Here is a 14308-nt window from a genome sequence, read left to right on the forward strand (position 1 = left end):
CAATATCTTGCGTCATGTAAAACCCTGTCAAATAAAGCAGGAGTTTTGGAGACGTCACATTCCATCAATTTTTCAGACTGGAATGCTGATTGAATCCATATTTTACACCATCAAAGATCATCTCACCTCGTTTGGGAAGAAGATATCCATCAACTCCTGTAGGTACAAGATATCCATCCACATCCATTCTATCATTTCTCATGGAGTCTGTCTTGCATTGTGCCTGTATCATCAGAAAATTTCATCAGAGAAATCAATGAACATACTATTTCAAGTATGTTACATTGACAAGTTATTTTCTCTATTTAGGAGGGGGGTTTGAGTGGGGTAATCAAAAACAGCTACCAATACAGTGTGTTTTTAAAAAAAGACTAGACTATAACCCAGCAATGCAGACAATTATTATTTCTTGATTATAAGATTTTCGTATCATAACCAAGCTTGCATTTTTATTGAGAAATTCAACAAAAGTCATACCTGTATGGCTTATTACAGAGAAGAATAGGCTAAACCCAGAATTCAAATGGACCATGGTACAAACAACTCAGAATAGGTGTATTTCTATACGCATGCGTACACATGGATTTGTTTGTACAATAAAACCACTCCAGTCATCAACATACCAAATGCAGTCTAGAATTAACATTTTTACCAAAATGTTTAGAAAATTTATGTGAAGTCAAAAGTTTGTTAAGAGATTAGAAATCTCTAGTACCTGATCAATTCCAATGATTTCCAAGTAGTTGCTAGGCAACAGGCCAGATCTTCCATTAATTTCACATTTCCACCAGCCACGGTTTCTTTGTTCTTGTATTTGTATGACGTCAACGGCTTTCACGTCCAGTTCATCGTCTTCTTTAGCGTCATAGTTGTACAAAACTCTGGCTGCAAGAAAATGAGATGACCTATGACCTTGCTTGTGAAATCACGATCATTGTATTGTGCAATCGTTTTGAAAAGTGTTTACATCGTATTTGCACAAAAATTGTAAAAATGCGCGAACAAAGATGAAATTTCAATGACGTTACCTGTAACTATCAAAACCATTACCCTCCCCCACCGCGCACCGGTCGTCCTCCGAAAGGCCTAATCGTCTGAGGAACACGGTTGCTTGGAATTGCCAATGTGGTACATGCAAAGAGAATGTGATATCGCAGCGGTACTTGTGGCGTGTATCGAACGCGCTCGGGTCATTGAGGTCGTTGCCACAGTCCCTGTGGGACTGTGGCGATGACCTCAATGACCCGAGCGCGTGGACTGTGGCAACGACCTCAATGACCCGAGCGCGTTCGATACACGCCACAAGTACCGCTGCGATATCACAGCTAGCAAAGAGAATGTGACCACTCCAGGCGCCTGTGGGTGTACAGTCACTTGTGTGCACGGTTGATCTGCCTCGATCGCAATAAAAAAAAAACTACATCCCTTTGATGTTGGTTCCATACAAACAGGACAGTTTGTTCTGAGTTTGCCGTTAGCGTCAAGGAGCCTTATTTTCGCTTCCTTCACGATAACATTAAATCTGCGAAGGATTTAAACATGGCTGCGTTACACGGAGAACCTTGCCAGTGCACTTGATAAAGCGTCCGAGTGTAGAATTTATAGAAATAAAAAAAAACGCTAACGTTTTTGGGGCGTGGAGTTCAGTGTTTCAGCTTCCAAAACGAAGCCGTGTTCCTGGAGGACGAAAACACTTTGATTGAACTCCGATCAGTCCCTAGCGAGCTATCAGAGAAATAACAAACCTGCCGTCAAATCAAGCCAGCCGTCTTTGTCGTCCTTGTAGTCTGCTGGAATTGTCTCGTATATCGGGTCAGGTCGCCTGTATCCATGACTACCGCCTACGGGTGGATCAGGCAATGGTCGTCTGTGATGAGATGCACTCTAAACAAATGACAAATGTTAAATGATTAAACTACCGTTTTAAAGTTGGTCACTATGATCCATGTAACGTGACAACTGTCTAATGGAATTACCGAGACTGCATAATTTAATTTCCGCTGAGGGCGTGATTCGAATGCAGGCTTGAATATTAGGTCATGACCTTGCTTCTTTTTGTTGTGCCTCGGTACGAGTTCACAAAATGTGTTCACCCAATGAACATTCAAGGATATTCTGAGAGGTGGAGATGTTCTTCGTTTCGCAATTATCGTGCGTGTTTGATCGAAGGTTTATATAGTATTTGCGTTTGGCCACACACGCAAGGACAAACAAGTTATTGAATTTCTCAAAGTTTCCTCTATCCATCAAGTCTTTCATACCTGTTTTTTTATAGACGCTAGAAAAATAATTGGCGAGAATTTGGGAATACAGGAAAGAATAGTTCAACATTTCTTTCTACATCGTACATGGGTAGGGCGTCAAGACCAAATTTATTCCACCTGGCAGCGTGAGGGCGCTATCCCTGGGCTGGTGCGACTGTGTCCCGTGGTACCCGAGGGAAAATTTACTGTGGGGCTGGGAAAAGAATGTGTAAGCTTAAGCTTACATTTCTATTTACTAGGAGAACGAGATAGTGTTCATCGTTTTTTCTAGGCGTTTCAAATAAAAACGAGTCTGCCTTTCTCTTATCAATTGTCGACACAAAAAAGCCGAACAAAAGACAAATTTTAATTTATCAACGAGCATATCAACAGTGCCTTGACAGATGCACCAATCATCTTCCTACAGACGATAAACTCGAGATTGGCGGTTCCATGCACCTTGGCATGATGGGAACTATGTGTACTTCCCGGTAAGTAGACATACCATTATTTAATATTTTCATTTCAAAAAACATTAAACGACAATGAAAAAAGAGTCAACATACCCTAGATCTTTGATGAACTTCACCGCAACTGGCCCTGGACATGGTGAATAAAATTTATTAGCTCTCTGGACACAATGATAACACACAGCGTAACCGGGGCATAATCAGTTTATGGCCAGATGTACCAGCAACTATTTTCAAGTCATGACAAAATATTCATATAATCATGTAAATGGTAATAAATTCCATCAATACATTTTTAATTGTGTTGCAATTGAGAGTCGTGCATGTGCATCTGGGACAAGGTGTCTGTTCGTACAACATTTACTATATATATAAAGTCGTGGCAGTGTATAATATTGGCAAAGGGCTCTCAACATGAGTATTAGGCAAAAAAAATTGTGCTGTTCCGATAACATGGTTTTCAAAAATAGGGTAGATAGGTACGCAAAAAGATTTGATTTTCAAATTAATTTTATTTTTAAGCATGCGTTTTTCAGGGGTTTAAGGCGTCAAACACTGGCCAAATTTTTCCAGCATCACAGCATATAAAAAAAGAAAAACATAAAAGACATCCATGTTCAAGCAAAAATCAAATGCCAAGTAACGAACGCGTGATTTTATGGGGATTTTTCTTTCTGTTTTTTTACTTCAGTGTTTAGGTAGCTCTAAAAAGTCTAGGGTCGGCAGGTAAAAAAAGGGTAGGTCGGGTTATCGGAACAGCACAATATTTTTTCTTGGCCAAAATTTAGTCCGAATAATCCAATAAAAAAATTTCCTTAAAAGAATCCGATGTTGTTAAACATCGTTAACAGCAACGGGTACAAAATGTGTGTCCAACAAAACTATCAGTGATTTTTGACATTCGCATTGCCAAAGCGTAAATAAGGTACAGGAAAACAACAAAAGTAAGCTATGAGTTTCATGCTGTGTGGAATTATGGATAAAATTCCATGGCTGTTTCTCAGGAAAACATTTGCTTCGGGGAATGGAACATGGTGTCAAATACTTTTGTTACGTTTGTGCAATGCAAGTATGATTATAAGTACTTTTTCTGTAAGGGCATTATTATATTCTTGAATCAATGAACGGATTAGTTTGTTTATACTTACATGATATTTTCTTGACTTAAATTTCTCAGCACAGTTGCCACGTCAGGCCGTTGCTGTGGCGACAACGACCAACACTTGGATATTAAATCGTACAACCACTCAGGACAAGATGGCGGCCGTATTGGTAATTTTCTCTGCTTATGGCACTCTATAATCTGAAATTACATCAAAGATTTACGTATTGTCATCTGGATTTCTTCACAATTCTACTCATATAAAAACTAAGAAAGCAGTCTAACGTCGATTGATGTACACTCATACAACATGTTAAAGGGGGTGGTCGTCGGAACTCCGCTCAAAGGTTGCCAGGGACCCCTACGACCGATGTAAATACTGTATCTAGGGTACGTTGGCGATTGCTGAAAGTTGAAACATGCTTGTTAACAATGAATATCGTATACTTTATAATTTGCAGCTATGTTGAAGTGATACATATAGATGTCATGCATGAACACGCGCATTTCCGACGACCACCCCCTTTAATGTCAAAACTTGAGCGGTATTTTTAAAGGCAATTTACGAATGCACTGAACCAACGGAATAAACTGAAAAATCACCAAAAAAAACAATGCTTATAAATATCACATAGTGCACAAACCAATCACCGATATTATTACACAGTAGACAAGTTATTCTATCTGAATTTATTTACCTTTTTGTCGTCGACGGAACAATACGGCACAAGTCGCAGCAACGGGGTTTCCTTAGGTGCGCTATGGTGTAAGAACAGTTCCCACAGAACGCAACCTAAACTATAGACATCGCTGGATTTGGAATATGCACCAGATGTTATAACTTCAGGTGCTGACCTACAACGGCAAAAAGGCGGGAAATACTGCGATTATTCAGATCCCATCGTCGATCACAAATGCTGCATTAATGGTATAAATCGTTCATCTATCTCACTGAAGTACAAATACTGCATTAATGCTAAAGTCGTTCAGTCTATCTCACTGAAGTGTATACCGTTGTTGCTATGGAAATAGGAACTGCTTACTGGTTAAAACTTACCATCTATAAGAATCACTCTCTGCCTTGCAGAAATGAGTCAGACATTCTTGAGATAGTTTGACCAGTCTTGAAAGACGTCCTAATTTGACCTGAAGGACAGAAACCAGAATGAATATATTACGTTGTCACATTTTGACGAAAGTCAGACTTCATCATCATTGAACCATCAATATGACAGTGTGTGTCTTTGTAACAATTGTGTCTGATACATTCATTGTCAAACGGAGATTTCAAACAAAATTTTTTGACTACTCTGAAACAACGATACAAAGAGTAATCTCTACTAGACATTAAAATGAAATGTAAAAACAAAGGTATAATCATTGCAATTGGCACTTAAATATTATGTTATTAATCTTTAGAAGGACTTTGTTGTTTGTTATGATAGACTCGGTGCCACACACGTAGTATGGATATGTAGATTACATAATGGTTTGCTAACCTGTACTTGACCTTGTTGATTTCTGTAGACAAAACAATGTGATAACCTCATATCTCTGTGTATGAATCCGTTCTGATGAAGTTCGTATAATCCGCTGGTGATTTGAATGGCAAACTGTTTCAGTTGATTCACACTGCTACTTTGCTTTGACAGTACATAGCTCGCTAAATCGCCTTCATCCGGGTACTCACAAATCTGAAGACCAATAAATGATATCGGCAATTTTGAACTCTGCGCGCGATGAAAAAAATAGTGGCGAGAGTGATTTTGTACTTTATTAGTGTACTTTATTAGTGTACTTTATTAGTGTACTTTATTAGTGTACTTTATTAGTGTACTTTATTAGTGTACTTTATTAGTGTACTTTATTAGTGTCTCTAAATTACAACTTTATTAATATGGTAAGCAAAAATTTAAAGTCGTGAGATTTCATTCGGCACTACTTTTAACGTTTAACCTTTACTTAACCCAGCTCTCAAATTGTCAGCTAAGTACACATAGATTTAGCAATATAAGATGAGGCATTTTTGATAACGTTTATTGGTGCATGGGAACACGTCAGTGACTTTCGACCATTAAACATTAAATTCAATTTCAATATTATCTCTCGCAAAGTTTCACTACAGCTGGATGCGAACTCATCAGATATTGCAAGAAAACCGGCTACCATTCACCAGAAGTTTACATGAAATGGGCTTGGCGATGAAAATAGTGTGAAATTTTCCAGATTTTCCGTTTCTATGAAGACATTATTTTAATTACGTACCATATATTGACGTCCAAATATGAGCCCCTTAGGAATTGTAATGTATGTACAGCAACTCAGACTTGGAATGACGTCACTAAGATACCAACTCCCTCGGCCTTCTGGTATTTTCTCCATCAAACAGTTCAGCTAGAATGTGAACATGGTGAGATATAATGTGTACATAAGCTGAAATATGAAATAATGTAACAAATACATCAACTTTTGAAGGAATAGCATTAAGTATTATTCTGTTTTAGTTGAGGTGAAATGTTCACAAGACAAATTCTAGCAAGAAGCAGAAACATAATTGTTAAAATCCAGTTTAATGTAATTGTCAGGATTAAAATTAAACTTTAACCGACAAGATAATCTAGAATCTTAATCTTGGATTCGGTAATTGTGTTTTATCATTGATTCTCCTCGTTGTATTTCAAGCTTACCGATTGGTCCGTTGGGTTCTCAATCAGTTGCGAATGCATTGTGGGTATGTCGTCTGCTTTCACAGATTGCCAAGTGCAACACAATGGTTCATCGATACATATCTGTAGTAAATCAAATCGATTTACGTAAATGTGTCTTTCAGTGAAAATAACCATTCTTGTCTACATGCTACTGCCTGTAACACTTTCTACTGACATGTTAGGTTAGCATTGATTGGTTAACAGGTTCTCGTTAGTGAAATAAGGATAGCATTGATTGGTTACAGTGATAAGGGCTTCAAAAGTGAAAGACTTAACATTTTTCCTCAAACTTTCCTCATCTTTCAACCATTGTCTTTTAAAATCATGCTCAAAACCGGGGGTCATCGAGTAAATTTTGGTACTAGAGAAACAAATTACCCAAGATTTACAGATATTTGAAATTAAAAATGGCCGCCATCCCTGTGTTAACTCTATGTAAAGAAATAAAATGTTGTATTTTTGAAAAAGTAAGACGGTGAAATATTTTCTTACACTAACAGCTTTAAAATGAATCTTCACAAGTGGTAGGTCAGAGTAGAATTGATAGAATTTGAAAGCCCGAATGTCAGGTCCCGAGGCGCGTTCCAATTTAACTGTTCCATGAATTCACCGTCTGAAATTACTCTTTGCCAATGGAGAGCGCTTCTGTCGTGGTCTTTTGCGTTTTCTTTAACACAACTTCGTTGCGATCTGATTATTTCCATGCTGATTTCAACGTATGGATTTTACGACAATTCTAATGTTTAAATGTTGACATTCACAAAGCACGTCAGCTCGTCGTATGACGTCACGGCAATGTTGACAGTAGAGTGGCTGTTACAGAGTGCTTACAGTTAGTAATGCGTTTCCGATAATTTATTAATTGGTTTTGAAACTTTCCAAGACGTCAACGAGAAACATTTCAATCTGTTGACAAGGTAACCAAGTTGCTACGTTGTTGAAATGAACCATTGATTGTCTAGCACAACTTACCACGTGATCGATGCTTTCGTTTTCACTGCCTGGTTGGTGTTGTACTGACTGTATCAGTAGGTCAGGAGGCGGTTGAGGAATCTGGTGTGCAAAGGAAATTGAGATCACTGAATTTTGGGAAGAACATGCGCAGTATAGATCGACCGAATAAAATGGTACTTTAAAAAAATACCTCAATTCATCACAGGCGTCACGGTTTGATAGCAGCATCATTGAAAAACCTACATAACATTACCAGCGCCATCTCTGAACACTGTAACCCCGGCATTTAAGCGAGATAAATTGGACGCAGAGAGAGAGAGAGAGAGAGAGAGAGAGAGAGAGAGAGAGCTTACCATATTATTTCCATTATTTACGTCTGATTCATTTTCTTTCTTGATGTTTATTGATATTAATTTTTTCTCGATCTCATCGTTGCTTGTGCAATAGACATACTCATCATCAGTCACGGTAAAGTTGTTGCTATGACGACGTGCTTTCATAATTGGTGTCTTTGATGAGATCGGATGTGTTGAAGACTCTGTTACAGTTAGAAGAAATCAAGAGTAGACAGAGAAATTAGTGACAATTTGCGAAAATTTGTGAAAGGTAGACAGCAACATTACCATAGAAACACACTATGTAATCATTTCCCATTCCTTCTGAGAATTAAATACTAATGACAATGTCGAAAGATATTCTGAATTAAAAATTTTTTTCGAGCAAAGATTGATATATTTTCGATTTCGAAACGACGATTTGTTAAAGTTTGCCTTTATGTTTAACATTTTTTATTTTGATATCGTACTGGAAAATCTGCAGAATACAAGCTGGATGAGTGAAAAGTAATTCCTATTCACCTCCATCGGTTCGTTTGCTGATTTGTCGAAATTTCTCGATGATGACGTCAAAACCTGGTCTTTTGGACGGATCATTATCCATACACTGCATCATTAATTCAAACACGTCGTCATGGATACCGTCAGGTTTCTTAAAACGTAAGCGATGATGAACGATCTAGAAAAATAAAAAATAGCTTAACTGAGTACATTTTTAACAACGTATAAAGATTTCAACGACTGGAAATCTGAAAAATGACAGCCTACCTTGAACATGATGTCTTCTATTGTAAGTTGATTGTAGTCCTGATAAGGTTCACAGCCGTATGTAAGTATTTCATAACAAAGTACTGAAAACATCCATACATCGGATTTCATAGAATAACGTTGATAAACTACGGACTCAGCTGCTGACCAGAACACTGGAATCGATTCATCCAGACGCCCTGAACAGCAAACAAAAAAACAAATATGTTCAATAGCGCCTCTAACGTCGACAATTACGATCTAATTTTTCCACACGATCAGGCAGACTTTGGCAAATAATGTTGTGAAAAATTAAATGAAATTAAAAATTGTGTAATCTGCTAGATGATGTCGAGATATTTTTACATGTGTGTGTGTGTTTGATTTCGGGTGTATGTCAACATATTCACTGATATATCAACAGTCAGCTTTCTTTCGTTCGTCGACATGCAAATCAGTATAACAAGTACACTAACACAAATTAAAGGGGAAGTTCACCAAGGATGATTTTTACATATGTGCTAGCTTTGTGGTCACTTACCCCGGAAAAGCTATTTTCGCCATTTATAACTTGCATGATTTTTACAAAAACCGGTAGAAATAGTACAGGAAGTTGCCCATGTAATTTGAATCATGGGAAAAAGCGCCAAGCTTGGAGCTTGCATAATGTGATATGGAAGGTACCATTTTCCTCTGGGTATGGCATTGTCCACTCACCCATGCTTAAACCAGGCTGTGCGTATTTACATAACTTTTGTTTATACTGAGTATCCTTGCATAAACGATGAATCACTTATAATAAACTGTCCACTGTCAGATTTTGTGTTGCTGTTTACAACTGTGTTACTGCATGGATGTAAAAAATAGAAGGATACAGGACACTCCTTTGATCCTTTGTTCAAGGGATAGTTGCCGCCGATTCGTTATCTCGTAATCCCGTAACGGGATTAGCATGTTATTTTATTCATAGCGTGCCTTCGGGTTGTCATCGGTAAACGTCGAGTCTTTCCGTGCATTACCACAGACAGCGTAAAAATAGCGTCTTTCGTGCCAGTAATGTTGTTGTAGCAATAGTACGACCTTTTTCTATCTTAACGATGATATGCAGCTCATCGAGGAGGAAAACAATCGACTACATAGCTCCTGGCTCACTTTCTGTCTCCTGTAAACACGGTATAACAAGAACTGCGCATGTGTAATAACCTTTCCCCTTCTTGAACAATGCGTCAACCCGTGCAGAATGGTGACGCGACGCAATGAATTTCGGCGAAAAAATCACCAGGGAATTTTCGGCCAGGTACTCTGATCGATAAACATGACCAGACCGGAAAGTTATATATATGACTTTAGTTTTGGCGTAACAGTTCTTTCAGCAGTGTCTTTGAACGTCTGGAAAAGTGACTTCAAACGGGTGAACCATGGCCTGAACGACGAACGCATTTGCACGCAATCCTATGGGGACGAACTATCGGCGTACCGCAAATATAGCCCAACTTTAGAATACGATAACTTCAACGGCCAGGCGAACCAGCACTTAGGACAAACATTTTTTTTTAAGAGTTCATACCTTGAACCTTCTAATTAAGAAAAAATCAGACTCCGCGGTTAGATACTTTGTAAGTTAGAGTAATTTTACGATCAGGGGACTTTATCCAAGTCGGTTCCAAAGAATAGTCATAACTTGGTCAAATATGCGTCGATTTTCTCAGTCTTTGGTTTGTTTGAGCTCTGTGCAGTCTGGGCATTCAACACAAGCAATTTCACAAGTTTGAAAGTTTTTTTTATGAATTTGGCAACAATAATTTGATGTACATGATATTGTGAGTGAAGTGGGTGTGTCCGAGCCGTCCTGATCGCGGCAACCATGCCACAACTTCAAAGACCAGCGTAGACAAAGAAATAACAATAGGTGTGAAAGGGATTATAGGGCTGTCCTGTATCCTTCTATTTTTTACATCCATGGTTACTGTGAGTGGACAATGTGGGGGCCATACCCATCCGAAGATGGTCCCTTCCATATCACATGATGCAAGCTCCAAGTTTGGGGCTTTTTTCCCATGGTTCAAATTACATGGGCAACTTCCTGTACTATTTTTATCATTTTTGTAAAAAATCGGGCGAGTTATAAATGGTGAAAATAGCTTTTCTGGGGTAAATCACCACAGAGCTACCATATATGTAAAAATCATCCTTGGTGAACTTCCCCTTTAACGGTTCCTGCAAATATTGTTCCTTTGCCTTACGTGAAACCTGTTTTGAACAAGTCTAAAAAGTCCTAAAAAGATTGTTTATGTATAATTCTAATTTTGTCTCACAATACATCATCAATGGTTTGAAAGGAATTATTAATTTCGTTTTGAAACAAAGCCTACCTGTATATTCTCTGGTTTCTTCATCAACCTTAACAGCCAATTGGAATCCAGCAAGCAGTACTTGAAATTCACCATTGTCGTTGGATAGTAGTACTTTGCGCGCCATGACATTCCGATGAACGACGAGCTTCTCATTTAAGTACTGTAGGGCCCTGGCAACATCGATGGCAATACCTAGCAACAGTTGCCGTGATAACGAAATATTCCGGTTCCGGTTTGTCCTGAGATATCTTAGTAATGATGCGTGTGACGCAAACATAGTGACGTAATGGATTGGTGGAGTTGAGTTCCAATATGCCAACATCGGCAAAATGTTACGATTTTGTAAATCTTTTAGAATTTGGATTTCATTGCAGAGTTCTGAAAAGGGACAGAATAAAAACAAACAAGAAAAAAAAGGAACATAAATTTTAGCGGAGCCGTGAAAACAGCGAGCCATGGAAACCGTGAGCCCAAAAAACGGTCAGCTCTAGAAACAGTCAGCCCTAGTTACAGTCAGCCCTAGTAACAGTGGACCTTAGAAACGATGATGTCCATTTGTTCGTCACTTGGTTTCAGAAGATGTGTTTGAATAATGCAAGTAATGGGTTTGAAAAATAAAATCCTGATAAATGTTTAGTGATGGTTTTCATGCAAAGAATTAAGAAAACAAATTTCCTACTCATACTTACTTCTTATAGATTGAGTATCATTTTGATTTAGCTCTTCAACGGAATGTGTCGTAGAAACTTTCACAGCTACACTTTGCTTGGCGCCGATAATTGTACCTTTGTAAACGAACGAATGTTCCCCATCGTGGATGACGTCACTCAAATCAAGACCAATGTTCCGATGAATATTACAGAGATGGTTCTTGTTGATGCTATCTCTGTTTAAAACGGAAATAACAATAAAACATGTCACTGGAAAATAAAGCTGTAGTGATCACATACAGTCACTCGAAATTTGCAACCATCCTGAGCGGTGGTGTACGGTGTATCAGCCATCTTAATAAATATAGTCATTACTTTTTACTGGTCTTCAGTAGTGATTCTCATCAATACTTTTCAGCGATTTATTAGATTGATTCACACTTTTGTCATTTTACAACTCTGATAAAAAGTGATATGGAACATAACTTTAATACGTTACTTCCAACAATCAAACTGAATACAATGCCTTTCTCACTTGATATTTAATTTGTACAACACATATGGCCTATTAAAGGTGTAAAGTGTTGAAATTTCTGTGTTACCTTAGCAACGCCGAATTAAATTGACCATCCTTCATTAGCAACATGTGGCCAGTGTGGAAGGATATGACGTCAATATCGCTGTAAACCAATGGATGGCAGAGTTGGCTGATAAGATGAAGACCCCGGATGTAACCATTCACTTTTTTAAGCGCTGGGTTGTTGAAGAATTCGGCGATACTGAACACGTCTTCAGATTCAACAACAGAACAGATTCGAAGTTCTAAACATAAATAAAAGCTCTAATAAGTACTGATGGTTGGAGTTTACTTTTGATTTAATGTCAATTTGAACAGCGTCATTTTTCTCATTCGATTACAAACACTCTTTCGTCCGACGTCAGCTTTTCACGTGAGATGAATTTTCCGTAAACCGATAACTAACTGTGATTCAGTTGATGTAATGTGTGACAGGTACCGACGGTTCGATCGTTGTTCTTATGTGTCAAAGTGCATCTACTTGCAAGCTTCCAACACGCCATGCACAAAGTAATACTTTAGAGACAGAATAACTTCGCAAATCTGGTCAGAAAAAAATTGATAAAACATGATTCTTAATTTTATTAAGTTGAGTGAAAATGATTTCATTAACGCGGATGTAAGAAACTGTGTGACTATGTGACAATTTCTATTAATTACACAACCCTGACATATATTGCATTACGACTTGATCAAAAGTCATTAGAGATATTTAGTGTCATGACAAAACATCAAGAGCTGTCTAGCTTCATGGCAAAACATCAGGGAATGAACACAGGGAATGAACATGCACGAACATTAACAATGCAATATTTCAGTTTCTGGTTACCTCTGGATAGACTTGTATCGTTTGCAATTCTTGTCAGCACACACGCTGCACAGTATAAAAACACCCAGTCTTTCTTTTTTTCACGAATACTTCCCGAACGCCAAGGTCGTTTTCCAATCATTTCATTAACTTTGTATCTTAACAGTGTCTGCAGCGTTTGCAGAATTCGATATTGCACATACGCGTTCCCATGGTGATATTTCGTCTGAAATAAAATGAAAAATACAAATCACGTTTATTTAAGTCGTTTGAATTTTCGATCTTACATTTTCAATTGTTATGACGTCAGTTTAACTACAAATGAAGGAAATATGACAAGGGAGTTTTACCTTCAAGGCGAAATACAACAGAAATAAAGTTACTCCATATGATGTGTGTCCATCCGCGAGGCTAAATAGTTCCTTGACAGGATCCGTTTTAGTTTTCCTTGAGTTCTTCTCAGACAGGTCATCCAGTGTCTTCAAGGATTTGCCAAGATTATCACAACATCGTTTGAATTTCCCTTTGGGATATCTTACAACAGTTAAACTCTGACTCGCAAACCCGATTACAACTTCAAGTTCAGGGTCGTTTTTTGACTTCACCATATCTTGCAACAGTTTGTAGATGGAGTCAAAGCTGCGGACATCGAACGAACTCGGATATGTTGTAAAATTTCCTTTAGAGTAATGTAAAACTAAAAAACACAGGACATGACTGTAGACACGAATACGTTCTCGTTGATCGGCGAGTGATTCCGAACCAAGGAATTCAGTTTTCATTGTTTGACGGAGGTGGAATTCACAAGTTTGAATGCCTCTCGCTGATTGGGCGGTTAGTGGATCGCATAGAGTAATTTCATTCAAAGCTTGCAAGGCACGAGACATCACAATACTGCATGGTTTGTAACAGCTTAATATCGTCAATATCTGACGTGATTTCTCGTAATTCAAGGCGGCTTCCAAAGCTGGGTTGACCACATATTTTGGAATAATTTCTTCACAGAGATGTAAAATGGCACTGTTTCGTAAAGTTCCACTGGTCGATGCAAAACATTGCAGATAACCTTCCATGTTTTCATTGAAGAAATTCAACCAGCGACGTTTGTCGAATTCTGAAATAAAATGTAATAAAATGAAATTATGAATGTTGTAAATGTCATGACTTATTTCGAAAAAGGACCTTAAAGCTACAGTCCAACGAGAATGGCGTATGATATCCTCATAAGATGAATAAATTCATTGATAGAAAATGAAATGCTACCTATCAAAAGTCCTGACCCCATTTCTATTTTGTGAATCAGTGAAATTGATTTTGTCTCTAGTCGTATCACGGTCACTCCACACATTGTCACTCCACA

General features: G+C 38.0%; 1 protein-coding gene across 3 annotated transcripts in view; it reads right to left on the reverse strand.

The window, feature by feature from the left end:
- Positions 1-14308, reverse strand: part of LOC139128513 (uncharacterized) — a 34262-nt gene that overhangs the window by 9863 nt on the left and 10091 nt on the right. For 2 of the 3 annotated variants that reach the window (XM_070694281.1, XM_070694279.1), the window contains exons 6-24: positions 13299-14062; positions 12970-13174; positions 12166-12385; positions 11603-11799; positions 10932-11291; positions 8581-8759; positions 8335-8491; positions 7831-8015; positions 7496-7576; positions 6503-6604; positions 6081-6209; positions 5315-5509; positions 4873-4961; positions 4514-4670; positions 3862-4016; positions 2810-2843; positions 1746-1884; positions 716-885; positions 127-232 (exon numbers count right to left, since the gene is read on the reverse strand). In XM_070694281.1, the coding sequence (XP_070550382.1) occupies positions 127-232; positions 716-885; positions 1746-1884; positions 2810-2843; positions 3862-4016; positions 4514-4670; positions 4873-4961; positions 5315-5509; positions 6081-6209; positions 6503-6604; positions 7496-7576; positions 7831-8015; positions 8335-8491; positions 8581-8759; positions 10932-11291; positions 11603-11799; positions 12166-12385; positions 12970-13174; positions 13299-14062 (3624 nt within the window). The remainder of the gene's footprint in view (positions 1-126; positions 233-715; positions 886-1745; positions 1885-2809; positions 2844-3861; positions 4017-4513; positions 4671-4872; positions 4962-5314; positions 5510-6080; positions 6210-6502; positions 6605-7495; positions 7577-7830; positions 8016-8334; positions 8492-8580; positions 8760-10931; positions 11292-11602; positions 11800-12165; positions 12386-12969; positions 13175-13298; positions 14063-14308) is intronic. The other variant, XM_070694280.1, reaches the window with a different exon arrangement.

This window comes from Ptychodera flava, unplaced genomic scaffold, assembly GCF_041260155.1.
Source record: "Ptychodera flava strain L36383 unplaced genomic scaffold, AS_Pfla_20210202 Scaffold_57__1_contigs__length_852473_pilon, whole genome shotgun sequence".
NCBI classification, from domain to species: Eukaryota; Metazoa; Hemichordata; class Enteropneusta; family Ptychoderidae; genus Ptychodera; species Ptychodera flava.